Raw genomic sequence first — 27,193 nt, 5'->3', positions numbered from 1 at the left:
TTAATTCTGTGTTTCACGAAAACAAGCACTTGGGTGAAAAGTCAGGCGGCCGAGGGACAGGAAGGGAAAGGCACGGGTTTGCCCCCCCAGCGCCGCAGCGGGGAGGCGGCTCCGCGTCCTGCCGCCCCCTCCGTCCAGCGCACCCGCAGCCGGCACGGCGGCCCCTCAGCCGGCCTGGCCACCCCCTTGTCCTCTGGGGCTGCTCGGGCCTGCTGGGCAGCGCCTCGCCCCCTGCTTGTCGCGGTGCTGTAGGTGCCCTTCCCCGGAGGCTGGACCACAGGAGGTAACCCCCACCCCTGCTTGCGGCCCCCCCGGCAGGTACTGGTGTTAGCGGGGCCTCTCCTCACCCTCCTTCGCTGCCCGCCCCAAGTCACGGCCAGCAGCCGGCAACTGGAGCGGTGCCAAGGCTGGTGTAACCAGATGGCCTGTCGTTTTGGGAGTTTTGCTAACAGTAACCCAAAAGTTAACGTCTTGAGCCCAAAGCTTGAAAGTTTGATGGTGCCTCTGCTTCTTTTCTCTGGGGGTCCATCTCCCCACCTGCAGGATGGAGAGAAACTTCAGACCACGGCCTGTAGTGACAGGACAAGGGGGAATGGCTTTAAACTGACAGAGGGTGTTAGGGATTAAGATTAAATATTAGGAAGGAATTACTTACTTTGAGGGAGGCGAGGCACTGGAACAGGCTGCCCAAAGCAGCTGTGGATGCCACATCATTGGAAGTGGCCAGATTGCTCATGCCCCAAATCTTGCCTCAGATTAATGTGCACACCTTAAATGGGCTGGAGTGTTTCTTGTTCTCCTTTTCATCCAGAAAAACAAGAACTTACTTTTGTTTTTAAGTGATTGAGTATATTAGCATTCTCATCATGCATGAAACTTACTCGTCTTTTGCTATCGCCACTCATTTTACTGCAAACTGAGAAGCTGGGTTGAAGATGGCAGTTCATCTTCAAAACACACTGAAGTATTTGTTCACCCAACTTGTATGAATGCTGCAGAATTTATCACAGAGCAATGTGATTAGTGCTGCTAAAGTTTTGCAGGGGTTCAAAAGCAGTTGAGCCAAATCCTTCAAGACGTATGAAAGAAAAAGTTCCATTTGGCTAGATAAATTCATGAACCACAGGTTACTGGAGGCTGAGGAAATTGTTAAGGGAGCATCATTTGATGTTGTTACAGTATTTCCTATATATATATAGTTTCCCTGAGCACTCTCACTGCCAGCTATCTGAGGCATAGTACTATGCTGATGGACCCTTGGTTTGAGGTGGCGCAGTCATTTCTTAGGTAACCCCAGCTCCTAAATTCTGTGCCTTTAAGCCATCTCTCAGATGCTGCCTCCCTGCTGTACATGTGTATATGTGGTTAGGAGGCTGATTTTTGGTCTAGTGGTGTAACTTTTTAGTATGGCTTCATTATTCTGGGAAAACCTGGGTGGCAAAATGTCATGTGTTTATGCATGTAACTCCAGTAGCTTAGCAGCCACCTTGCTACTGCATAATAATAAATGTGCTAGAATCCATTTCCAGTGACACTGCACGCAGAAAGATATTTTGCTTCAACATATCTTGGTTTATTTGTGATTGTTCTCTACTATAATTAGGACATAGCAATGTTTTAGAGGGCAAATTACAGGTGTAAAAATTATATTATTAAATGGAATAGTTCTTGAATGAGTTTTTATATTACAGTGTTACAACTCTTGGTGATATGTACTTTATAGTTTTAAAGTCTCTGTGGGCATCCTTTCCAGAGAACAGGTGGATCCTCAGCTTATTTATGTGTAGAGCCCTGGAATTTATTCCATCCTAAGACTGGATGTTTGGGTCACTAAAGGTCTGTGCACCAACTTCTAGGTTTTGCCAAGAGGAGCTGTTGAGCTCTCACAGGAAAGTGTGAACAGTGTAAAAATGTGGTGCCAAAGAGCAGAGACTTAAAAGGAAAATTTATGTATTTGACAAAATCAACATAAGAAACTGAAAGAGAAAAGGTAAAAGTAACAGAAGAATATGCATACATATTGTCCTCAGGATGTTGGTTGCTCAGGACACTAGGAACTTGGGAACTAGACAAAGCAGAACTAAATGTATGTAATACATGCTGCACCTTAAAGTCTAACAGTTCATCCATCAGCCCTGGAGATATGAGAGAGGCTGTGGCCAAGCTACCAAGTTATGCTGCCCCGAGAGCTCCTGCTCAGGGAAGTTACTTCTTCAGAGAAGAGGAAGACAATGGAATTTTGCATTGTCTAACCTATGGCATCTAGGTTGTCCAAGACTTGTAAATCAGGAGCTTTGTACCCTTTGTACCTGTGACATTAATGTAGGGAGAGAGGATTTTAGTACTTGAAATGCTTTACAGACGTTCTTATGATTTTGTATTAACAACACAGAGAATTTAGGGCAGCTATGGCCCAACTTAGTTTTCAGCTGTGTTGAATGAATCCCAGCTTCTAGGCCTGGAAAATTTTCTGAAAAAACCAAAGGGGAAAACAGTACTGTAGCCTACTTACAGCATCTAACCAACCTTCAGGGGCTTTCCTGAGCATCTGGTTTGAGAAGGGAGGGGTGTCCAGACCAGTGATTGCATGAAATTGTGCAAATGAAATTTCCATTTAGATTTTAGAGTTGGGAATCATAAAGTCTAATTTGGCAGGAAGGTGGAGGGAAAATACTATTGTTGGAAGTGCCTAACCCTGAATAGAGGAGGTGCTAGTAAATTACTTGACCTTCAACTGACTGAAGAAGATTGATGCCTAATCCTTCAGTCATTTCATTTTTCTAAGGAGAAGCTCTATTTTTTTTTTTTAATTTTTTTCTTATTCTCTATTTTCATATGATGCTCCCCTCTCCTAGCCTTTATTCCTTTGGAAATTTTAAGGGATGAAACTGAAGCGATAAACTGAAAATCACACTAGAACCACCATTTTAAAGAAAAATCTAAATTTAAATAGGCAAATGAATTGTTCTCAAGCCAGAAGACCTGCCATCTTGAGAGGCAAAGCTCATGAGGCAGGACAGGGACTTGGAATAATGATGGGAAATCTTCTTTACTTCTAGATTGTCTGTTCTGATTTGGGGTGAATAGCTGGCTTGCAGAAACAAAAAAACAGGTACTGAGGCTTTCAACCTCTGTGGGCTCAAGTTGACCCAAAGATCAGTTACAGTCATGAGTTAGAATTGTCAGCTGTATTTTAGCTATCAGTTATAGTTATCAACTATAAGCCACAGGTTTAAATCTTACATTAGGATGTGAAAGTAAGTCAGAGACCTTGAAATTACTGCAGAAAAAGTGAATATTGCAGTGACATTTAAGAAGGGGATCCTTTCATCTGAAGCTTGCTTTTTCTGGTCCAGCAGCAGTTATTTGAGGTATGCTTTCCTACTGGAAGCAGCACCCTTGTCAACAGTCCCAGCACGTAGGACAAAGACTGAATGGTTTGTGGTTGAATTCGTGCTTAGTCCCAGAAACACATCTTGAGGCTACTGAGCAGCCGTGTGTGGTTTGGATGGTTGCTTGGTGTGCTATAGCTGTCTTGGAGATAAAGAGGATGTTTTTGTTTGACTGTCAGTTGTTGCCCTTCAGTGTGCCTGATCATACTTGCTTAAGGAAGAAACAGAGAGGAGAGAGGCATTTAAACAGGCGGTGTTTTCTTTGTGGATGTGCACACAGTACAAGACTTAGAACAGGAAAAGTTTGTTTTTGACAGGACAAAACGTGTCAATTAATGACTGCTGTCCCTTAATAGGAGGAGGGGCTTGTGGATCAGTGAGGAAGATTATATAGTCTGAGGGCTGAACTCTGAACTGATAAAATATCTTCTCCAACCAGTCAGACTGGGAGCACAGCTGAGACTGACTGGAGGAACTAAAAGCAGCACTGCTTGCTGCTTTTGCATATGCAGACTTTGAATATTAACCCTTTGCCTCCCTCTCTTCTACAATTTGGGGGCTGTAGAAAGTGTGAAGGAAGGCGCAAAAGGAGGAATATTTCCAATTATAATATTTTTAAACAGGAATCCAAATAGGTTCCCCAGGTGCCCTTGGAGGAGGTGCCTGTGGAAAGTAACACAGTTCAGTAAAGAACTCATTTAAATGGGGAACTGTCCTTTGCATTTTAGCCACTTTTTAATGGGGAATGATGTATAGGACAGATCCACTGCTCCTTCATGGAGAAAATTCTGCTGAAAGTCAATGCAAGTTAGTACCAGAATAAGAAGAAAAGCTGAAACCAGAGTCTGAGCCTACACTCTGCAACTGTTGTGATCTTTCTAACACAAGAAAATTCTCAATCTAGCAGATGTCTCTCCTGGATTCTCAGGGGATGAAATTCCACATCACAGAGCTGTTTCGCTAATGCTGTTTTGCCTACTTCTGCCAGTATCTGTAGAGGGATCAAGCAATGAATAAAATCACTCCTGTTTTTCACCATTTTGCACACATGGACAGTAAATGCCAGCTGGAAGAATAATCCCAGAGAGAAGCTAAGGATATGCTAGTGTACAAATATATTGATATGCAGTCACTTTTATGGGTAAATTATGTTTCAGAATCTAAATCTATTGCCTCTACTGCAACTAAAATTTTCCCACAACATAATATATGCAGCACCAAAGTGTTAACAGGAGTAGGTAAGTTTTGCTCAAAATCTTGGCAGAGAATGTGTCATCTTCTTCATCTTCCCAAAGCCACCTGCATTGTGTTGTTGACTGTGTGGAGTTTGTCTCTCAACAATAGGTCTCATTGTTTCCTCTTGTAATACAAGTGCCTCTCACTTGTATGAAGTAGATAAGCAAATAATCTTGTACAGACTCATATAACCAGGAATCAGGAATCTGAAACTCTTAACAAAAGATTTTTTTCAGTGATAGGGGAAGGCAGGCCAGCAGCTGGGGCTTGCATACACAGCTTGGGTGGGAAGGCAGTCCCCAGAAATAAAATGTTGAGGAACTCAGGTGCAATGAAGACAGCATCTCAGAGCTGCTGAGGACTGAGGGCACCAGCAGAGCACAACGGTCATCCCAGTGGCATCATAGCAGTAAAGGGCACAGGGCAACTTCAAAAGTATTGCCCAGCGTGGTTGGGGAGCTCAGGAGGGGGTTCGTAAGTGAGGATCATTGCCAGGACTGTGTGGGAGCTCCAAGCTGGACTGGTGGGAGGAAAGGGCAGGGGAGAGCTCATGGCAGGGCTGGAAAATGCTGACAGAATGCGTGGACAGACTGAGCTGGAGGGATTGAATGAACAAGGCAGAATGTGAATCTAGCCTGCGTTGCTGCTGTCTGTTGTAGCATGATTTGTATTATTAATATTTTCTCTTTTTCATCATCTGCAGATTTTGTTTCTGATAGAAAGCTTTTCCAGCATCTGGAGTTGTAGGGATTTCTGTTCCAAGAGCCTTTTTCTTTTTTCCTGAACGTGGCCCTGTAATGTGAAGTGTAGGTTTTTATTATGTTAGCCTATCCCCTTGCTCTGTGGTTGCTTGCCTTTCAAATGACGCTCCAGGTCCCTGTCCTAGGCGTCTTTGCTTTGCCTGTCTCGGTCAGCAGCAGGTGAGCAGCAGGTGACTGGAAGCCAGGCAGACCCGTTCTGCAAGTGTGCGCCTACCTGTCCGCTAGCGTCGGACGTACAGTTCAGCCATCTCCTCTCCCTGGGGAGACAGCTGAGAAGACCTTCTGGGGAGTAAACAATTGAAGCTGGGCAGGTCTGGGGTAGGCAAATCAGTGGGAAGGAACTTAGTCGTAAGAATTACAACCCAACGAGGTAACCAGCAGCATTATCAGGAGTGGCCTCAGACAAACGTAACCGTCAGCAGGCAAGCTCCAGGAAAAGACTACCACAGGGCAAGAGAAGTGGTGTAATTCAGGTAGGTGAAGGAAGACACTGCTGGAAGATTAGCTAATCAATATTTAGTTTTTAAAAAATACTTTTATTAACATAAATGTGACCTGAACTAGGATATAGCTGTACCGTAAAGTCTCTATGTCTGTGTATATATATATACATCTGTGCATGTACTTACGGATTGCACTGAAGTTACAGTAATAAATTTCTGTGATCGTAATGGTATTTGGTTTAAGGGGGAAAAAAAAATGTTCTCTACACACAGGTTGATTTAAACGAAATAACTTCTAGGCAAATTTTAAACAGAAAAAAATAACAAAGGAAATAAATTTCATGTAAAATTAGTCTCAGTTCACTGAAACAATGCAGGGCGATGCTATGCATGCGAGTCTAAATATCTGCAGTGTTTGGTTAAGTAATACGTGCCTAAGGCTGGATTCAGAAGTAATTAGCATTTGACTTCCGTTGCTGTGCTTGACTGTAAGGAAGCTAAATCTAATCCAAAGCAGTGCAGATTTTTCTATGTTTTTACCTGTTTGCATGTATCTCTGTGTGTGTGCACAAATAAAATCGATGTTAAATGCAGAAACATCCAAAAGTTGGTAAATTGTGAAACTAAAGTTTTGTGCTCAGTTTCTCTGTGGCTATGCATTTCCAAAAGCAGATTCATGTTCTGTTTCCTTAGCCATTGTGCAGCAATGTGATATCATGCAGTATTTTTATCACACAGTGTTTTTTTACAGCAAGATCTATATGTTTGCACAGTCCTTTGAAAAAATCCTGCATTGTTGTTACATCCTGTCCCAGCTTTTGCTGTCACAGTTTTTCAGAATATCTGCATTGAGTTTGTGCTAGGGTTTGATCCAGGCTTAGAAGTGGCAGTTACCACCAAAATCAGAAGTCAGTTAGTGAGAAAGAGGCAGAACAGCCTGTTTTCCAAAGCACTGTGTGATTTTGACAACAAAAAAGGAAATCATAGGTAAGAGTCGGCTGTTGAGAGTTTGGCCTCTAGACTTTTCATATTCTCAACAGCCTGCTCACTGAGGGCTTCAGGTTAATATATTCCTCACAAATTTTTATAATTTTAACTTTTATTTGGCAGATTACTTGTGGGGAATTACTTTTCGTGGCATTAATTCAGGGGGAGTGTGATCAAGATACATGTTAATTTTTTGGGAACTATAGTAGGCCATGTCTGCATTAGAAAAACATGTTTTTGTCTTCATCACCATTCAATTCCTGCACCATTCCACACTTCTGCACTCAGGCTTCCTCATGCTGCACAGATAAATTAATTTTTATGAGGTGATCTGAGTCTAAGCAGAGCTTAGCACCATGAGAACCTTCCTATCTCCACTGATACGGTGCCAGTTTGGACTAACCTTGTTAGGATAAAAGCACAGCAGTGCAGAGTCCTCCTGACTCATGTTTCTCAATGCAGCAGTGAGTGCTGACTTGGCCTGTTTTTTCTGCTCCCTTGAAAAGGAGCCAAGTTTGCCCTAAGTAATTCACCTGCTCACATAGCAGCACGGACCTCATTACTTGCTGATTTCTCCAAGGTCTAGCTCTTCAGAAGGGGTCAGCCTAATTTTGTTTCACTTCTTTAATGTGCCTCAGTAGCCTCTAGCCTAGATTTGATGTTCAGATGCAGCTTCTGATTTTGGGCCAAAAGAAAATCTTGAGTCACTGTACGTTATTTTTTGAAATACTGTTTTCTTACAGGGGGTTACACCTACCAGCTCTTGCAAAAGTGAGTTAGAGTACCACATCTTTATAGCTGAGACATTATTACAGCCAGTACAGCAAGCCACAGTATATTATCAGTAATCCTTGTTCAGGACAGAAGTGAGGTGGCTTTGCTATGTTTACAACCCGAGTTGGCCAGTCAGAATTTCTCATTCTATGCAGTTAGAGATTGTGTTTGATAACCCGCAGGTGAGAGATGATATGACTCAGTGGGCCAGGGAAATCTTGCAAAGATGTCATGATCTGCCAGGCCATTTGAAATAGTCAATAAGGTCTTCTGAAGGCAGAAGAGACAGGGTAGCAGCCTTCCAATATCTGAAGGGGGCATACAAGGATGCTGGGGAGGGACTCTTCATCAGGGACTGTAGCGATAGGACAAGAGGTGATGGGTTTAATTTAAAACAGGGGAAGTTCAGGTTAGATATAAGGAAAAAGTTCTCTACTGTGAGGGTGGTGAGGCACTGGAATGGGTTGCCCAAAGCAGTGGTAAATGCTCCATCCCTGGCAGTGTTCAAGGCCAGGTTGGACAGAGCCTTGGGCGACATGGTCTAGGGTGAGGTGTCCCTGCCTGTGGCAGGGGGGTTGGAACTAGATGATCTTAAGGTCCTTTCCAACCCACACCATTCTATGATTCTATGATATATAGTCTAACAAATACATAGCTTTTGCAGAAATATGTTCTTATAGCATCAAGTTGTTGGGCTTGAAACCTGTGGGAGTTGTTTCTTACTTGTTTTGGATACTGCTTTTAGTAAAGTGGTGGACGTTACAGAGAAAGAAATATCTGTTTTGCTGTTCGCTTTTCCATGGTGCTTTTCTTCTCCCTCTTCTCTCTCAGTATCCACAACTGCTTGGCTGCCCTGAGCCCACAAATCATGGTTTCACTGCTGTTTTGGTTCCAGCAATTCTCTGGTAGCTTTCCTCCCTTTCAGCTATGCACTCAGGGCAGGGCGCTTGTGCATAACGGCTGCCTAAACCTTGACTGGTGGCCATGTTCAAAGGTCATATAAAAGACAAGGAAAATAATAAAAGAAGTACAGAAATGGTCACAGGAAAAGCTTGAGAATATGGTTCTGCCACTGTAAGAAATGAAATAGAAGGTATCATGGTTAGGATTTATTTTGTCTTTTATCAGCCAGGCAGTATGCAGGACTGAAGTGAGTAATTCCTTAGCTGTTCTTTACATGCCTGTAGTCATATTACAGTTGGTCCTCACAATTAGTGCATGAAAAACACTTGTAAGAATATTTTTATAATAAAGTGGTGTGAAGTTAATGCAGGCCAGTAAGTCTGGAGAAATAGCTATGTTAATTCCATAGGAGCTCACAGCATAGTTTAAAAGGTCTAATGAAAATCCAAATGAACCTTAGCCTCTATTTTTATCATGTTTAAGTCATTTAATCAGCAGTTTCTGTAGACAGAATAGCTAATTGATACTCAAGGATTTAGCCATTTGCACTGATGATAGGAACTGATATTAGTTCCCAAGTCAGACATATTCCCTGGCAAAACTGTGTATTTACGATGAATACGTACAACATTTTATTTTCCTGAACATGGCAGGAGCAAGCAAAGGGCAGTTTCTGTTTGTACAGTTCTCAAGCTGTCTGTTCCCATATCTTCCATGGACATATAAGACTATATTTCTCTTTCTTTTCAGTCTTCCCCACAATGTTTGTCACTCAGCCTTCTTGATTCTTATGTCCTGGCACTTTAAATAGCATAAATTGAGCCTGATGAGAAATATAAATCCATAAAATACGAGAGAGGATTGATGATTTAGGCAGATCACCTTCCCAATCCAGTTTACCGCATTGCCGTGTGAATGCTTGTGCTAGTGCTAAGGGGACAGTATACATATGGGAATGAATGACAGGGGACTAGAAAAGTCGTAGTAGGGCTTCTGCTGGCACACAATAACTGTGGATCTGTGCTGACACAGGGAATGGGTTCACAATACGGCTTTAGAAGAATTAACAATTCACCACCCTGGGTGCTGGGAGACCCATTTTCCCTGTTCCTTCTTCTGGATGTATGCTCCTGCCACTTCATTGAGCCTGCCTAGCACATGCTGAATTGCTTAGTGAACTAATACCACTCATTAAAATGCCAGGAAATTACCATGACAAAAGAATGATGAATTTTTCCTGGTAGGTTAGTGGTTTGAATCAGTTTACGATGTTATCAGTTGCATAGCTGGGATGAAAACAAGGAGTGGGAAGAGAGCAGAGAGAAGAGATACTTCTTTCTTTTGGCATTGGTGAGCACTTAATTCATCTCAGCTGCATTCAAAAACCATGTTGACACTCAGTATTGGGGCTTGCTGAACTGGTTTAAGCAGCCCCCACAACTGCCATCTTTCAGCTGCTTATTGCTGTCCCCGTGTTGACCTCTGTGCTTTGTCTAAATTGCCAGGGCAGCAGAACAACTTGGCAAACAAACACCACCTTTTCCCCCAGTGTTCATCCTGTTGGCAGATTTGCACAGAGGAGCAGTAAGTGTCTGTGTAGGGCAGATATGGGCGCACTGTCCCCACATGCAGTTCACCAAGTAGTCTGCTAGTGGCAGTTTGCAGATAATGCTGACTGTAGGTTAGCTTCTGCTCAGGTTTTGCTTTTCATTGTCAAAAAGCAGCTGCTCCTGCTCTTTCTAGATACCATGGCCTTCACTGTATATTTAGCTTGGACATGGGGCTTTGGATTCAGGTATTGGTCAAAGAAAGGCTTGACTGCCATGATTGTTGCAGTCTGTTTGGAACTGTGTAGTATCTGGGCATTGTTAATTGAGCATAAGATTGAGCATTGCCATCTAGGGCACTGTACCTGAATTGAGTCTCATTTATTTCCCTCTGCCTCAGCAAAAGCTCTCAAATCTCTCCAAATCTGTTTAGTAGAAACCCTGTTCTCTCCTGAGCTCTAGTCAGAAAACAAATACCTTTTCAAAACTCATTTACAAATGAGTTGCTCCCATTCGTCAGGGACTGATAGGACAAGGGGTAATGGGTTTAAACTTGAACAGGGGAGGTTCAGGTTAGATATAAGGTAGAAGTTCTTTGCTGTGAGGGTGGTGAGGCACTGGAACAGATTGCCCAAAGAAATTGTGAATGCTCCATCCCTGGCAGTGTTCAAGGCCAGGTTAGACAGAGCCTTGGGTGACATGATGTAGGGTGAGGCATCCCTGCCTGTGGCAGGGGGTTGGAACTAGATGATCTTAAGGTCCTTTCCAACCCAAACCATTCTATAATTCTATGATTCAGTCCATTTTGTTGAGGACTTTTGTTCTAGAAAAGCTCATTTGCTTTCTGGTCACTGTTGTTGAAGGGAAGTTGTCTTTCAGGAAGACTTTGGAGTATGAAACTAAGTGGAAACATACCACCCTTACCTTGAGCCTTGGCATTCTGAGGGAAGAGAGGCCTAGTACTATGGTCATTAGGTATCTTGTTTGATTTTTGTATTGCACTGCCAACTGGTTTTCTTAGATAAGGTACTAAGTCACATCGTTGTGCTGCACAATAGAGAATGTGCTAAAAAAAGATGCATGTCCAAGAGAAAAAGGAAAGTTTCAGGTTTGTGTCAGCAATGAAAATAATGAGTTTCAACTGAAGGAGGAGGAAATCAGAATAGATCTGAAAAGATAAGATAGGCCCAAGCAGGGAGAGCAGACTATTGAAGCAAGTGTGATTTGGAAAGTAAACAATAAAGATAAATGAATTCCAGTGAGTGGATTTCAGTGTATGTAAAAGAGCAATAAAAAAACAGTAGAATAACTAAGCTGACATTTACTCGTGATTGCACAAATCATTCAATGCAAATTCTAAGTTGAAGTCATACAGGGTATGTTCTCCTGTGCTCATGATATGTATAGCACTGGTCTTGGCACAACATAACACACAGACAAGGAAAATCAGAACAATGAGGTATAGATTTTGAACCTTATAAAGTATTTTTGTCCCCTTTATCCTGGCTTGGTGCTGGAAAACTGTCTTCATATAATAAAATAAGTAGTTGAGCACTCCCAATATGCTTTCTGGTATGTGGTGAGTATGCACCTATACACTGAAGATGTTAGTTCCACGTAACCTCCATGTGTCCCCTACTGGTAATTGAAAAAAAAAGTATTAAATATATTAATATTTATTAAATATATAACGTGGATTTCTGAGTCACCACTCTGGTTGTGAGGATGGAAATGTAGGAACTGCAATAACGTTGCTCTTAGGCAAGTAAGCTGCAGAACGAGCTAAGTATGAGAATTTATTTGGCCTCAGCCTGGAAAGTAGCACTGAAAGGCGCTTCAGAATTACCTTTTTGAGCACAACTTCTTTTCCTGCTTCCAGAGTTCTGCAAGAGGATAGAGGCATAGAATGTAAATGGACTTGTCTAATCAAACTTCTCCAGTGGTAACTCCTGTGCAGCTCCATAAGCAACAGCAACAAATGGGAGTGCCAGTGCAAATAGAGTACCAGGGGTTGCCAATGTTTTTATTCCTGGATCCCATAGTTCTCCCCTGAGCATGGTTAGGAAATATGGGTGCCACCCACTGGCATCACTGGTGGGAGGTGCATAAGGGAGGAGGTAGGAATCTTTTTTCATGAACAGGGGACCAGTGTAGACATTGTTGCTGCATCAAAGCTTTCTTCCATGGATCTTTGTGATTGTATGAGCGTGTTTCTGTGTAAGTACAAGTTGGTATGTGTGTGCTTATATCTGCCTTGGGCATGCGCATCATTTAGACGTAAGTGTGCATTTCTAGTGAACATCTGCAGAAAGCAAAGCCATTAGCTAGTGTTAAGATGGAGCTTGGACTGTTTATGACTCAGATTATACAACACGACTGCTGGCTAATGGTCCTGAAGTCTGCTTTCCTGTGCTGCTGTCATGTCTGTTCATATGTGTATTTTGTATCTGTGTGTAATCTGAGAGTGAAAGAAACTAGGATTTATGGTCTTATGGTTAATCCTGTGTATTTTTGTGTAAGCATATGTATGTGTAATAGCCAAGTTAGGTTGATTTAGTGTGCTTGCTTTCAGAGTGCACCTGCAAAGCTTGATGTTATTGCTGTATTATTTCTCCTTTGACTGGATTCATGTTGTAGCCACAACGTGAGTCCAGGTGGATTTGCTAGCATACTAAGAATCAAAGGAAATAAGAAATGAAACAGACCTTTTGTGATACCTTAAAGTGTAGATATGTTCCAGTTTCCTCTTTCTACTGCCTCTGTTGTGCAACTGATTAAGCATAATTTCACCCATCAATTTAGCATGAGAACAAACTGTTTAATATTTCATCCATCACTGACTTCCATAAAGCCATGTTAATACCAGGAAGAATGTCATATATTATTATTGAGGTTAATTGCCTTGAACTCATAGCTGAAAATAAAGTAAGTACTTAAAAGGATGAGAGTCCTGATGCTTATAAAACATTCTAGGTTATACTGTTGGTGAAGCTGTTAAACTTAATTTTTTGGCAATGTTTGTAAGTAGCAGTGGTTAAATGTACATGCCTTGCTTTTCTGTCGGTCATCACTATTCACCACATTGATTTTTTTTTTTTTGCAGTTTAGAACAAGTAGTCCAGGTCCTCTGCTGGTGTAAATCAGTGCAGCACCACAGAGCCTCTTCCAATCTTATTACTTCAGTCCTCAGTAAAGATAGTATACTTAGTGTAGCAGTGGGGCATCATCCAAAATGCTTGTGTGTTCTCCAGAGAATAAACAAAACCATACACAACAATTTGAACTGAAATACAAATTTCTACAGGGGTAATCTTCACCTGTAATGCAGAACAGCTAAAATTTTACAACAGGGATGTGTTTTGAGAGGTCTGCAGCTGTCTGCAGTCCTGGAGCAACTCAAAGACACTGACATGCACTGGTGAGTCTAGCCCTGTCTGAATGAGGTTGTACAAGTGGCAAATGCACGTATACAATCAGAAGGTTTTGTAGGTATATGATTGCACATACTAAGGGATTAGTGATATCAGAAATTACAGCTAGAAACGTGCTTGCGTGCACAGGCTCTGGATTTTTAACTACAAATGCAGAAGAGTTCCAGATGTGCTTCAAATTAGTTATGGGCCTGGCAGTGTTGAAGGAGCCCTATGAATTTTTGTGCATATGGTAACCTTTGGGCCTAGGCATACCTGTTTGCTTGTGAAGCACTGTAGAACAAGCTTAATCTTAAATTCTCTCTGGTCATGCAGTCTACCATTCATAGGATTTGATATTGGATGTCCTATATAATTTTCTAAACTTCAAAGTCCCAGTGGTGCTTCTTGACACAAGCGCTGATCATAACGAGTAGAAAACTCCATATTCAGCTCACTTGTTGCTTCATAAATCATCCTTTTAATATTCTTCGTGTCTGTGCAGAAGCCAGAAGTTGGAGACCCACTAGCTCATAATTGAACATGGCAGGGGATGTAAAAAGCTTCACACGCCTGCTACTGGAATGCAACAGCAATGACAAGCTATGTGGTAAGATTCCTGGATTCCTTCAAGTAATAACTTTCACATGCTGAGCAAGAAGTCCAGCTTTGCTAGAAAGTGGGCCAAGCGCTTTCCCCTCCTCCACCTGCATTCCAGCCCATAGAGAGAGATTTGACTGAGCTTTCCATGCATTGTGTCTCAGGGGAGAAACTTTTAAGGGGATGCAGCCTTTGTGGTGGGATTCATCTCACATAATTTTAGCCATTTTAGAGTGTTTCTGCTTTGAATGAGACATAATATAGCCATTAAAGATTTCCTGCAGCTTCACCAGGGACCAGTCTTGTGAGATTTTGATTTCATGACTTTCTGTCATCTTTGGGAACTGAAACATGGTCTTGGCCTATGCAAAAATAGCATCACCTCCAAATCTGGGGACATAAGAGAGTTAGTTACTTGCAACATCCTTGTTAATTATAATGTCCACACCTTGTTTTCTTTAAAATGTTTCCTGTAATTTTAATGGAAGGAGCTGAAGCTGTAATTGCACATGTATTTGTGATGGCATAGCAATATTCAGCCCTTCCCATCTCCCTGCTGTCCCTTTGTCAGGGCCAGTTCTGTTGCACTGGTGGATGATACTTACACATGGCTACGATTTCCAGCCTCTCTATTACAACATTTACATAAAAGACCTCAGGTGTGGGCATCCCAGTGGTTTCATGCAGTTTAGATACTCAGCACCTTTGAAAAATAGGGTGGCAGCACTAACAGTGTTCAGTTGCTATTCCAAGGAGCAGAGGATAGATATACTTTTGGGGTTGAAAGTTACTGAAATATGTTATTACTATTCTGTTACACAGAACCAATGTGCATCAGGCAATGCTGCTTAGTCCTCATTTTCCCATTTTCTTTTTCTTCTGGTAGTTGTGCGTGAATATCAGACTGAAGTGATTGTTGTTCCAGTTCTCCTTGTGGGTGTTTTTGTCATCATGCTAACTGTGATCCTTTGGCTCCACTGCCGAGGCTTGCGAGCAAAGCAGGAGCAATCATCAACATCTGGACACCGAGGTAAAAAAACTTCTTTTTAACCAGAGGAGCGAGTGTTCCTATCAGTGGCCAGAAGACAGTCCCATTTCCTTATTGCTCGAGCCATTATGCAGTAGCATTTATAGAATCAACTTGGTTGGAAAGACCTTTAAGATCATCAATTCCAACAATTCTCCAGCACTGCCAAGGCCATCACTCAACCATATCACTAAGGTCCTCATCTACACGGTTTGTGAACACTTCCAGGAATGGTGACTCCACCACTGCCCTGGGCAGCCTGTTCCAATGCCTGAGCACCCTCTCTGTGAAGAAATTTTTCCTAATATCCAGTCTAAACCTCCCCTGGTGCAGCTTGGGGCCATTTCCTCTTGTCCTTTCACTTGTTACTTGGGAGAAGAGACTGACCTCCACCTCACTACAACGTCCTTTCAGGTAGTTGTAGAGAGTGATAAGGTCCCCCCTGAGCCTTCTCTTCTCCAGGCTAAACAACCCCAGTTCCTCAGCCATTGCTCATAAGACTTGTGCTCCAGACCCTTCACCAGCTCCATTGCCCTTCTCTGGCCCCGCTCCAGCACCTCAGTGTCTCTCTTGTAGTGAGGGGCCCAGAACTGAACACAGGATTCGAGGTGCGGCCTCACCAATGCCCAGTACAGGGGGATGATCACTTCGCTGGTTCTGCTGGCTATGCTATTGCCGATGCAAGCCAGGATGCTGTTGGCCTTCTTGGCTGCCTGGGCACAAGCTGGCTCGGATACGGCTGGCCGTCAGTCTGGTCTGAAGAGCCTGAGTGGTGTTCAGCAATTGAGTGAAAATTAAAAAACTGAGAACCCTGATTTATGCCATTTGCAGTAGTAGTAGTGGAATCTGTAGTATTGGTGGATCTGAGAAAACTTAAAACAACATATCATATAGACTGTTTAGCACACTGTGGTAACATACCTTGAGACCTGCAAAGTGAGTTTATGTAACAGCCTTGTAGAGGCTACTGCAAAGAGAGTTTTGCTGAGGTGATTATGAATAACAGTTGTTTTGATGTAGATCACACCTACTTAATCCATTTTCTATCCTTTAAGATAAATTTAGAAAATTTAAGTAAAATTTCAAGCTGCTGTCTCCCACTTCCTGTGGAGACAACAGGAAATAGAACAGGGACTGGGTGGGGGGAAGGGGTAGGGAAAGGTTCGTAGATACCAAAAAACACATGTTGCAGAAATGAAATTCTGTGGAACTGAATGTGGAAATGAAAATCCAGTACTGAATTGATTTTGGTTTTGTAGAGGAAAAAGCCTTTTCAGCCTATATTAAGGGAAATAATTGAGAGCAAACACCCTGTCGGAACACCCTGTGCATGTTGCTTCTCTAACAACTGGTAGCTGGTAATAAAATGGTCATTGCTTCAGGACATGGGAATCAAGTACAAATGTGTCTTACCTAGAAGGTTTACATAGTTAAATATAGCAGAGATCTCCAGCCTCATTCTGCCTTTTTATCAAATAGAGTTGGAGATAAATTCCCTCTCCTCTTCAAGGACCAGGATAAGTAAGATACAATAACAGTTCCTTACTTTGTCCTGATTTCCAAAACACTATGTGGTAAAAATTAAAGAGGCTAGAAGGACAGGCATTGCCACCTATTACAAGAGTTCATCTGTCTGGTTTTATGCATCATGTGTATTTGCTTTTGTCAGTGAATGACAAGAATCAGCAGGAATACAGCTCAACAGAGAGCCGCTATATCCAGCTGAATGAGACATCTGTGGAAAGCCTGCTAAATTCTGCATCCTTGACTCTGAAAGAACTGGAGATACCACGAGAGAAACTCTCACCAGGCACTTGGCAGCTGATAAAACATGGCCGCTATGGGAGCATCTACAGAGCACAACTGGAAACTGGGAACCCCGGGAGGACTAAGACTGTAGTACTGAAAGCCTTACGAGGTAAGGCACATGGTCAGGATCTCTGTATCAAAGACTTGATGCTGGGCAGAACTTGCAGTCTTTGCTGGGCAAGAACAAGCTGTTTTGAGTATCGTGTTAGCTAGTCTGAGTGGCTGTTTTGGTACCAGTGTCTTGGTAGCACTAAAGAAGATTGCTATTCATGTTGTTTTTAAGCTACTCACCCTGTTCTTTGCTGCCTCCGTTTGGTGGTTTAGGTTTGGTTTTTTTTTGGGGGGGACAGAGGGGGTTGGTTTGGTTTGTTTGTTTGATTGGTTTGGTTTGGGTTTTTTGTTCTTTCAGACCTGGCTAGTGTCCAGGAAGTAAAGCATTTCCTGGGAAGGATTAAATTCCATCAAAATCTTGGCCATCATGAGAACCTGGTTGAATTGGTTGGATGCTGTGTAGGTCAGCTCCCACTTTATATGATCATGGAAGATGTCTCTCTTGGTGACCTGTTGACGTTTCTATGGATGTGTCGAAAGGTGAGTCAAAAGAAGTGATGATATAATATCTTCTTAAATTCCTTAGGTACATATTTATCCATAAGTCATAGTCCATAAGTCATAGATGATTCTTTTCGTCTCTCCATGCATCCCTCTATATCAGTCTAAACTATTTCCACCCCCCAAGGAAGTTCTCCACAAGTCTAAACTGGAATGGAATTAGTGGATATCTCAACTGATATGATACAGTTTGGAGAAGTTGACATAGTCCTACAGATAACTGGAGCTTCTTGAAAGATACAGCAGGCACTGGAATAAGAGTGAGAGTTGAGACAGCTATCTGAATTTCTAATCAGTTTTAAATAATGTCTCACTCCAAATACTTTTAAGAAAGCAGAGCAGTTACAACACCAGGAAACAGAGCATATGAGTGAAAGGTTGATACTTGTGCTGGAGGGATGTCATATGGGACCTGGTGCTGTTTGTTGTATGTATCAGTAATCTAGAAAATGGGATGACAGTGAGATGATGATTCCAGCTGGTAAAGGCAAGTGCTTACCCTGTGGAACTGCAGGATTTTACAAGATTGAGAGACCTGCCGATAAAAAGAACAGATGAAATTCAGCATAGTTACAAATGAAATTATGACTATGTAGAAAAGCAACCTTAGCTTCACATATGTAATGATGGCCTCATATCTGCCCATTGCTGATGAAGAATAAAATCATGGATCTGATTGTATGAAAATGTCAACTCAAGCTGAAAAAGAAACCAAGTATTAAGCATTATCAGGAAAGGCATAGGAACAAAACTCTGCCATGTCACTATATGAATAATTTTCCTACATCTGGAATACTAAATACAGAGAGATTGCTTATTGTCTTATTCAGCAGAAAGCAAAGGGGTAGCAAATAAAGCTACCAGGTGTCATGTTCAAAACAAATGAAGTGGTTCTTCATGAAGTGGGGAGTTGAGTAGTGGAATTCCTTGCCACTGACTTCTGTAGATATGGAAACTTTACATGGGTTCAAGACAAGACTGAATGCATTCATGGCAGGTAGCCTTTCAGAAGTTACAGAATATGTTGAAACTGTAACCATCTCAGGAAATCCTTAAATTGAAAATAGGTGGGAGGCTGGAAAATGACACAGATAACCTTGTGTGGTTATCTTATTCTCTTTCTTTCATCTGGCACCCAGGGAGGGTCACTATTAGAGACAGGATAGTAAGAGAAATGGACTGTTAGTCTCATACAAGATAACCATTTCTATGTTATAAATGTGCTTTTCTACTCATCGCTGTGATTTATTATGTATCTTTCATTCTTCTGTGTGGATTGTCATTCTCCGGTGTCATTCTACCCATTTCTGTCTAACCTATTAATCTCTTCTCCACCCTTCAATTTACCCACCAGTTGTCTCTAATGTACTTGTCTTCCCCAGCACACCATCCATCCATCAACATCACCCATCCATGTACCCTTATATTTCAGTCAATTTATAATCAGTTGGGAAATTACTTGGGGGAGTGTAAGATTTGATAGTACTCATTTTATTAGAAGAAAACATTCCCCGGTATGCTATGGCATTTGTTTGAATCAAGATCTGCTCTTTTGTCTCTAGGATGTAATGACAATGGATGGTGTCCCCTGTGACCTCACTGAGAGGCAAGTATATGAAGTTGGACAGCAGGTTGCAGCAGCTCTGGTAAGTCTGCTCATATTTGCTACATTTTTGCCTTTCTGATTGCAACACAAGTCTGCATGGTGGCCTAAGTCTTCTTGGCCTAAGCAGTGAGGATGTGCTTTGTTAAAGCTGAGCCATATGTGCTTGCTTTATTTTGGTGAGCATACGTGTCTATTCCACAGCATGGAAGACAGGCATAAATTAAGTGAAAATTTATATCAATTAAAATTCCTTTTAAAATGATCATGGTCTCTTTGTTTTCCAACTTCCCAGGCTTATCTTGAACAGAAGAAATTGTTCCATGGTGACATTGCTGCCAGGAATGTCCTTCTTCATTCCAACTTCACTGCTAAGCTCTGTGGTTTCGGTCTGGCCTATGAAACTCACACATATGGTGCCAAGTCAGTCACAAAGACTGTGCCAGTCAAGTGGCAGGCACCAGAGCGGCTCCTAAAGAAACCTCCCAGCATCAAGGCAGACATGTATGATTTAATTTTTGGATTAGAAGTTCATCTCTTTCACTCCTGTGTGTATCATTTCATGTCCTAAAATTCACAGTAAGTCCTGTCTAGTCTAAGCATAATGGTCCGCTTTATATCTCATACCTTCTCATTTCTGCAGGTCATGCCTAGTTGTTTGTATGCATTTAAGCCAGCCAGTTAGCTAGAATGGAAGCTTAACATCATTTGTTTTCTTTTCTTGCAGATGGTCTTTTGGAATTCTGCTGTATGAAATGATTACATTAGGTAAGAAGATGCAATGATAATAAAAAAATATGTAAGAAAGCAGCAAATTAACAAGACCGTAATCTCAAATCTTAGAATGTAATGTTGGGCCATTTAAATAAGCATCCTCTTTTTTTTTTTGCAAAGCCTTGACAATTCCTTTTAGACTTCATTTCAGTGTGAATTGCGGTAGCTAAAAAAAAACGGATTTTGGTAGGGAAGGAAGGCATTCTTACACAGAAGCTGCTATCTGCAACCATTTCCTTATTATAGTTTTTCTAGTGTTATTTCTTTTGCCCTTCCAGGTGCTCCACCATATCCTGAGGTGCTACCTTCTGACATCTTACCATACCTTCAGAGAGAGAACATGATGAAGCAGCCCTCAAGCTGCCAGCAAGCCATGTAAGCCACTTACTTCATGGACAATTGAACTTGAGATCTGCAGAGCTAAATGGAAGTGAGACATATATACAAAACTAGATCTTACAGAGGATCTCTATAAACAAAATAGTCATCTATTAGCTGAGGAGACTTTTTCTCACATGTCTACCACATCTCTTTACTAGATACTGCTGCATGGAACCTTGATTGCCAAACCCTTTCTTTCCTGCTTTTGAAAGTTACTCTTTCTCTCTTGTCTGCCCTTGCATTTTGTTCCTCCACTGCTTTCCTGCAAGGTGCAGGACTATTCTGGAGTAATCTTTCTCCTCTAAGTTGCAGGATTCTCCCTGAAGCAAACAAAGCATCCATGAGCAAGATCTAAGGCATCATATTTCCTTTTGTGAAGGCATAATTTATTCTAATTTTAGAGGCTTTTTCTCCCATAATGCTGTTTCAAAAGGGAGTACCAAACAATCTTTTTCCCTTTTCCCATACTCACAGTTGACATCCTGGCAAACAACTGTATGCATTTGTCCCCACGCAATATTCTGTGGTTGCACATTTCAGAGGGTCATTGAAAGAACTTTACATGAAGCAGAAAAAGAGGAGGTCTCTAGACATTTTAAATGTGAGATGACTGTAGTAAAGCTTTGTGTTGGTGCTTCTCGTTCCCAGTGCTTCCCTACTTCTCCATCTTACAGGTACAGCATCATGAAGTCCTGCTGGCAGTGGAATGCAGCTAACCGGCCTTCTCCAGCAGACCTGATGTGGTCCCTACAAACAGCTATGAAGAACAGCAATGACCATGCAGTATTGCAGGTGCCTGAGCTAGTGGTGCCTGAACTCTATGCTAATGTTGCTGGTGTTGATGTGCTAAATCTAGTGAGGGAATACACTATACTCTGAAGGACCTTGATACATGTTGGTATAAGAGAATTCTCTGAGTCTGCCCTTTCTAGACACTTTGCAAGCTCAGGATAAGGTGTGTATGCTGGGAGGGATCTCTTTGTTTTTCAAATACGTTATATATATCAGATCTCTCCTCCATTCCAGAAACAACAAACTATTATCATTATTATTATGAAATCAACCTGTTGATATCATTCTGCCAGTGGTCATTTTTTTTAGGAAACTGTAGAAAATGTAATGAGAAGCTGGAGTTAAAGGAGTGTATTGGGTTTGTGTAGCAAGGTTTTGGTAGCAAAAGGATTACACGGATGGCTTCTGTGAGAAGACACCAGAAGCTGTCTCCGTGCCCAACAGTGCCAGTTCCAGCCGGCTCCAAGACAGAACTGCCACTGGCCAAAGCTGAGCCCATCAGTGATGGTGGTAGCACCTCTGGGATAACGTGTTTAAGAAAAGGTGAAAAAACCTGTGCACCGTCAACTGGAAGAGAGAAACAACCCTACAGACACCCAGGTCAGTGCACCAAGGAAGGCAGGAGGTGCTCCAGGCTCTAGAGCAGAGATTCCCCTGCAGCCCATGGTGCAGACCATAGTGAGACAGGCTGCCCCCCTGCAGCCCATGGAGGTCCATGGTGGAGCAGATTCCACCTGCAGCCTGTGGAGGACCCCATGCCAGAGCAGGCAGATGCCCACAGGAGGCTGTGACCCCTTGGGAAGCCTGCACTGGAGCAGGTTTGCAGGCAGGACTTGTGACCCCGCAGGGAACCCATGCTGGAGCAGTCTGCTCCTGAAGGGCTGCTCCTCATGGAAGGGACCCACGCTGGAGCAGTTTGTGAAGAACTGTGGGAAAGACCAATGCAGGAGAAGTTCATAAAGGACTATTCCACAACCCCCGTTCCCCATCCCCCTGCACCACTGGAGAAGGTAGAGAAAATCAGGAGTGAAGCTGAGCTCGAGAAGAATAGAGGGTTGGGGAGCAGGTGTTTTAAGATCTCATCATTGTACTCTGATTTTGATTGACAATAAATTAAACTGATTTCCCAAGTTGAGTCTGTTTTGTCCATGATAGTAACTAGTGAGTGATCTCTCCCTGTGCTTATCTCATCTCAACCCGTGAGCCTGTTGTTGTATTTTCTCTCCCCTGGCCAGTTGAGGAGGGGCAGTGATAAAGCAGCTTTGGTGGGAACCTGGTGTCCAGCCAGGGTCAACCCACCACAAGGAAGTTTCTGGATATCTCTCCCATTTTTTTCTGTCCCAGGAAATTGCATCAGTTGGGTATTCAAAAGAGGAGATGTCCTGGGGAATATCCTATGGATAAAGTGTAGGAAAAAGTGTACAGAGTAGGTGGTACAAATGGATAGTTTCCTGTCCATTCACTAAGGACCCATCCAAGACAGTTGTGTTCTTGCCTTTTAATAGTTCAATAAATGTCTGGGATTTCTCCAGTGCTTTATATACTAGCTTCCTACGGGAGAATGGGCACTGTATTGAACAAACACCAGAAACCTGCATATCTGTGGATGCAGAAGTTGTTGCATTAATGTAATACATCTTCATGTATAGTGTACCTTTCCTGTAGTAGTTGCGGGGTCAAGGGAGTGCTACTCCAAGACCAAAGTCATATTATCTCATGCTTATCTCAGGTTAAAGTCCTTACAGCCCTGAATTTCTCAGGGATGGCCTTTAACCAGTGATTCCTTTGAGCGGAGCAGGTCATTTGTTCCTGTGCTCCTCTTTTGAGTTGCTAATTGCTGGGTTAATTACTTTGTTTTTTTGGGGACATCTCTCCATGGTTATAACAGCTACTGTAAAAACAGTATGGAAATGTTAAGAGTGGACCACATAAGAAAGGTTTGTGTACAGTAAAAATAACATATGATAAGAATAAGCATTCACAGTGACACTGTTGTGTGCTTATGGTAAGAATATACCATAGACTGCATTTATCTCTGTGGTGACACCTTTACTATATGACTTCTGCATTGAGGATCTGGATAATGAACATTACCTTCTTAGCTACTCTATGACAAGGGTGACAGTATGCGGCGTTTTGTGAAGACTGTGATGATATCAGAGCTATTTCGGGGTCTCACGTATAAACAGCACAGATAACTTTGGTAATCATATGGAGGATATGAATTTGTGCCCAGTGAGCTGCTGAACATGAACTCAAGATTAAGCTTAAAATAATAGCATGAGAAATTTTGTTTATGGAGTTTTCTTGTAAGCTTTTTGTATGCCATGCATTGGTCAGTGGATACACTTTAATGTGAGTTCCAGACTTGATTCCACTAAAGATTTCAATGACTGGGCTTGTTGCACTGGTGATTTATGTGAGTGCACATGATTTGACTATTCAGGTTATGAGTAGGCTGTGGCTGTGCCAGTGCTATTGCAGAAAAGTTAGTAGTGCCTATGCTAAGACTTGCCCTAGGACATCTGAGGGTTGAAGTCCCAGTGGAAATAAACCTGTATGTCTTCAGTGTCTGCCTGAGAGAGGGGCAAGTGATTTTAATCAAAAAAGTGGGGATTTTGCTTGTTCAATATTTGTATTTTATAATATAAGCTGCACAAGCCTTATCTGAAAATATTTGGTCATTGATTTTCATGAGCATGCAAACTTTGTAAAATGTCAGAGGTACTTGAAGCCATAGTGCTGCTGCAGACCTGATGAATAATGCACAGTGGTTCATAGGGAGCATTGTTAAACGGAGAGATAAATGTGACAAATGCATCACTGTTCTCAGACCTCCCTATCTTGTTGCATCACAGAAAGCGATTTTCTGCTTTACACAAATCCTCATATTTTGTTTCTGTTATCAAAGCTCTGATCAAGGGAATACGTGGGAATTCAGGAAGCTGAGCACCTCACGACCTCTAACAAAATACCTGTTTTAGTTTCCCCAGAGAACAAACCTGTGCCAAGACCCTGCTTATGAATTTACCCACAGAAAGACATTCTCCTGCTGTATGATAAGGTCTAGATTTAATTTCCTTTCAATTAAGTGGCTTGATTCTCAATGTGAGCATTTCTTATTTTCCCGAGGTTAGCTTATGTAGGTTTGGAAGTGACCCAATCTAAATCAGATTAAGTGAATTAACACCAACAGCTCTCCTAGGGATAAGGAAGTTCTGTCTAGTGCAGGCAGAGAGAAAAAAATGTTATAGTTCAAAAAGTGACAACAGACAGGATGCACAGATGCTAACTATTCATGCTGCAGTTTGGCTTCACCATGCTTGGAATCTTCCTGAAACCACAGATAAGCCATTAGCTTTTTAAGTCTTTTTGAACTGTCTAAGCCTCCATAAATCTTTTTTCCTGCTACAGTGGGCATATAGCAAAGGATTCCCATTTAAACACAGAGAAGAAACACACTGCAGCGCTCTTACTTGCTTTTCCGTGGTCACAGAATTGCTTTTTGGTGAAGGGCTGCAGTTCAGTCATAGGACTGAGGGTGCATTTGTTTATGCTCCCTCCAACAGCTTGTGGTTTTATTTATAGCAGGTACTGCATCACCAAGAAATAGCAATAATTCACAAACATGCCACCACTGCCCAACTCTCCAAGACACAGAAAAGTGTTCACTTTTTTCACATTAGTTAGTCTCATATTGATACGTCCCAGCAGAAACCAGGACACGTATTTATAGAATGCTTCAACAGGTCTTTTTGCCTATGACAAAAGGAGGAGGTGGCTTGGGGTTTTCCTCTTGCCCGATATTTAAACAGCCCCCACGGTCATCCACTTCTGCAAGACGCATTTTACTTCAGTAGCTTCGTGTTATACAGTAGACATTTTGCTCTTCTGTTGACGTGTCAGCATAGCTTCACACAAAACATGTTATAGCTGTAGGTTAGAAATTAGAAGCTCATTCACCTTGCAAGCTTTTCTGATTTTTCACCAGTACTTTGGGTCTGGTTTACTTTCCACTGCTGCCACCACCTTGCATATTTTGCTCTTTGTCTTTGCTGGAGCAGCCCTTGCAGTCAGAGCTGCTCCGAGGTGGCATCCTAATAACGAGGATCAGTCATGCTTCACTGCAGCAGTTGCTCTCGCTAAGGCAGGGGAATTTTTTCAGATGTCATAACAAAGGGATGTCAAAATAACCCTTGTTACAGGGTTACGAGTGCCTTTACTTCACACAGGTTCAGGAACGATGCCAGCGTGGTTTCTGATCCAAGAAACAGGCAGCAATGTGGCAAAACTGAGCCCTGCCCACAGGCTGCAGCGTTTGCCTGTTTCCCTATAGTTGCTGCAGTCGGCTGTGTGCCAGGACTGACTGGTCTTACCATATCTGCCCTCTGGACATCTACCTTAAAATTAAGAATTCATGTTGTGAGGGAAGAGGAGGACTTGACTGCACATCTGATTTTATTTAGATGCAACTGTGAATCTGAACAGCATTAAAACAACTCCATGTGTAGTGAGTCATACATTTCAGATAACAGTAGTAGCTGTAGTGTTTGAGCTTTCAGATGAAGCCTGCCACATTTAAACTGGCATCACATACAAAAATACAGTAACTCTTATTTTGTATGGCATCAGCAATCCTGAGTGTAATGGAATTGTTAAATACCCAACAAAATAACTGGATTTCATAGAGCTTGTTGGTAATCCAAGGATTTATGTACAAAACATATCAGAAAAGCAAAGATGTCCAGGAAACATGCTTAGTACAGTCCATGACTGGACTTCTGCATGTTAAAATAATCACACATTTCTGGAATTTGTTCCAAAAGGAATAGTGAAGGCAGAAGGCTTGAAGGCCTTATCCTCTGGAGAGGTGGTTAAAATAAACACATCTAAGGCAGAGTTGTGCAGAAAAGCTTTAAAATGTTAGCAGGGTAGCTTTAACTAGTATTTTTTAAATACTGGAGACAAAATTTGTTCTTGCCTCGTTCTGTGTGGCCGTAGCTTTTCTGCTCAAAGGTTATAAAAACTGCTAGATACAGCTAATGGCTGGAGAGAAACAGCTGACTTTGGCCAATGTAGCCTTGTGAAACCAAGAGAGGACATCACAGTCTTGTCTTTAAGATGTGCACACAGCGTGAGAGGTGTGGGTGGCTATGGGTGACTTTTCAGATCTGTAATGGCAGCACAGTTTGGAGTCTGACTCAGGACAGAGAGGTATCAGGTAGAAAAAGAACACTCGGAAAACACTGCCAAGGCATCATTAAATTATTTGGGGCTGACAAGTACCTATTTTTTCAGGCCAAGCGATATACTGGAGTTAGAGAATGCTTCCTGAACACCTGCCATGTCTTATCCATAGTGGCTTTGCAGCTCATGTTAGAAGTGTTGATAATCTAGTATGATCCTCTATTGCAAATTCCTCGCCGTTCTTAATGGTCTAGTGTTGGAATGGCATCTGACCTAGCCTTTGTTGCTGTAAGTGATGGGGTACACCTCAGTTATGAATAATTTGTTCTGAAAATCATTACTGGAATCTTGCTGTGCTATACAGCTGCTTTTATAGCATCTTTAAAACTGAGTTTGGTGGTTGCTGGTTTGTTGTAAGCACCCTGCCATGTGGTTGAGCTTTATGTGAGCAGCCAGTAAGCAGCAGATGAAGAAATGCAGTGTGAAAAGCACAGCCACACTGTTTTCTCCTGAGTGCTTCTGTATGTTTAGAGCAAATTTGATGTGGATGCAATTGGCATGTGAAATACCATATCATATCAGATAAAGCAACAAGGACTTAAAGTGTTGGATCTTAGTAAGGATGACGTATCTGTAGAGCCTGCATCCCATAAGTCTCCTTTAAAGCTGAAGAAAAAATTGCTGGACTCCCAAGAGTCTCACAACTTATGGATCTTCCTTCTTACTTCCCTCTTGGGTTTGATAAATGTTTCTTACCCAGCACTGCTTTTTTTCCTGTTCCTGTCAGAGGCCATAGAATTAAAGATCATCCTGAACTTGTTTCTGAGCTCTTAAGACTGGGGTGAGCTTGCAGATCATGAAGTGTGTGTGGCAAGGCTTAACATTCACTGGCAAGTGCATGGCTGGGTGTTATTTCAAATCTCTTCTCCCTGCTGCTGTTTTATGTAGAATGCTG

General features: G+C 42.1%; 1 protein-coding gene across 6 annotated transcripts; it reads left to right on the top strand.

The window, feature by feature from the left end:
- Nucleotides 1-172: 172 nt before the first annotated feature.
- STYK1 (serine/threonine/tyrosine kinase 1) lies at nt 173-22,186 on the top strand. 6 transcript variants are annotated; one of them, XM_030478514.1, is made up of 11 exons: nt 5,408-5,862; nt 9,741-9,846; nt 13,959-14,063; nt 14,940-15,083; nt 16,750-16,998; nt 17,299-17,480; nt 19,064-19,147; nt 19,400-19,608; nt 19,832-19,872; nt 20,157-20,253; nt 20,934-22,186. In XM_030478514.1, the coding sequence occupies exons 3-11, from the start codon at nt 13,997-13,999 to the stop codon at nt 21,136-21,138; spliced, it is 1,278 nt and encodes a 425-aa protein (XP_030334374.1). In that variant the 5' UTR covers nt 5,408-5,862; nt 9,741-9,846; nt 13,959-13,996; the 3' UTR covers nt 21,139-22,186. The 6 variants fall into 6 exon arrangements, with proteins under 6 accessions (XP_030334377.1, XP_030334376.1, XP_030334374.1 ...); XM_030478517.1 differs by lacking the exons at nt 5,408-5,862; nt 9,741-9,846 and adding an exon at nt 173-283; XM_030478516.1 differs by lacking the exons at nt 5,408-5,862; nt 9,741-9,846 and adding an exon at nt 5,031-5,371.
- Nucleotides 22,187-27,193: the final 5,007 nt, after the last annotated feature.

The sequence above is a fragment of the Strigops habroptila genome, chromosome 3 (assembly GCF_004027225.2).
Source record: "Strigops habroptila isolate Jane chromosome 3, bStrHab1.2.pri, whole genome shotgun sequence".
Lineage (NCBI taxonomy): Eukaryota > Metazoa > Chordata > Aves > Psittaciformes > Psittacidae > Strigops > Strigops habroptila.
The sequence above is the reverse complement of the archived record's forward strand: the minus strand, read 5'-3'. Positions and strand labels throughout refer to the sequence as shown.

Excerpts from the sequence above, each read along its gene's own strand:
- STYK1 (XM_030478517.1), top strand. The coding sequence starts at position 13,997 with ATGGCAGGGGATGTAAAAAGCTTCACACGCCTGCTACTGGAATGCAAC. Across the intron at positions 19,148-19,399 it reads AGCAGGTTGCAGCAGCTCTG|GCTTATCTTGAACAGAAGAA; the intron begins GTAAGTCTGCTC and ends CCAACTTCCCAG. Across the intron at positions 20,254-20,933 it reads TCAAGCTGCCAGCAAGCCAT|GTACAGCATCATGAAGTCCT; the intron begins GTAAGCCACTTA and ends TCCATCTTACAG.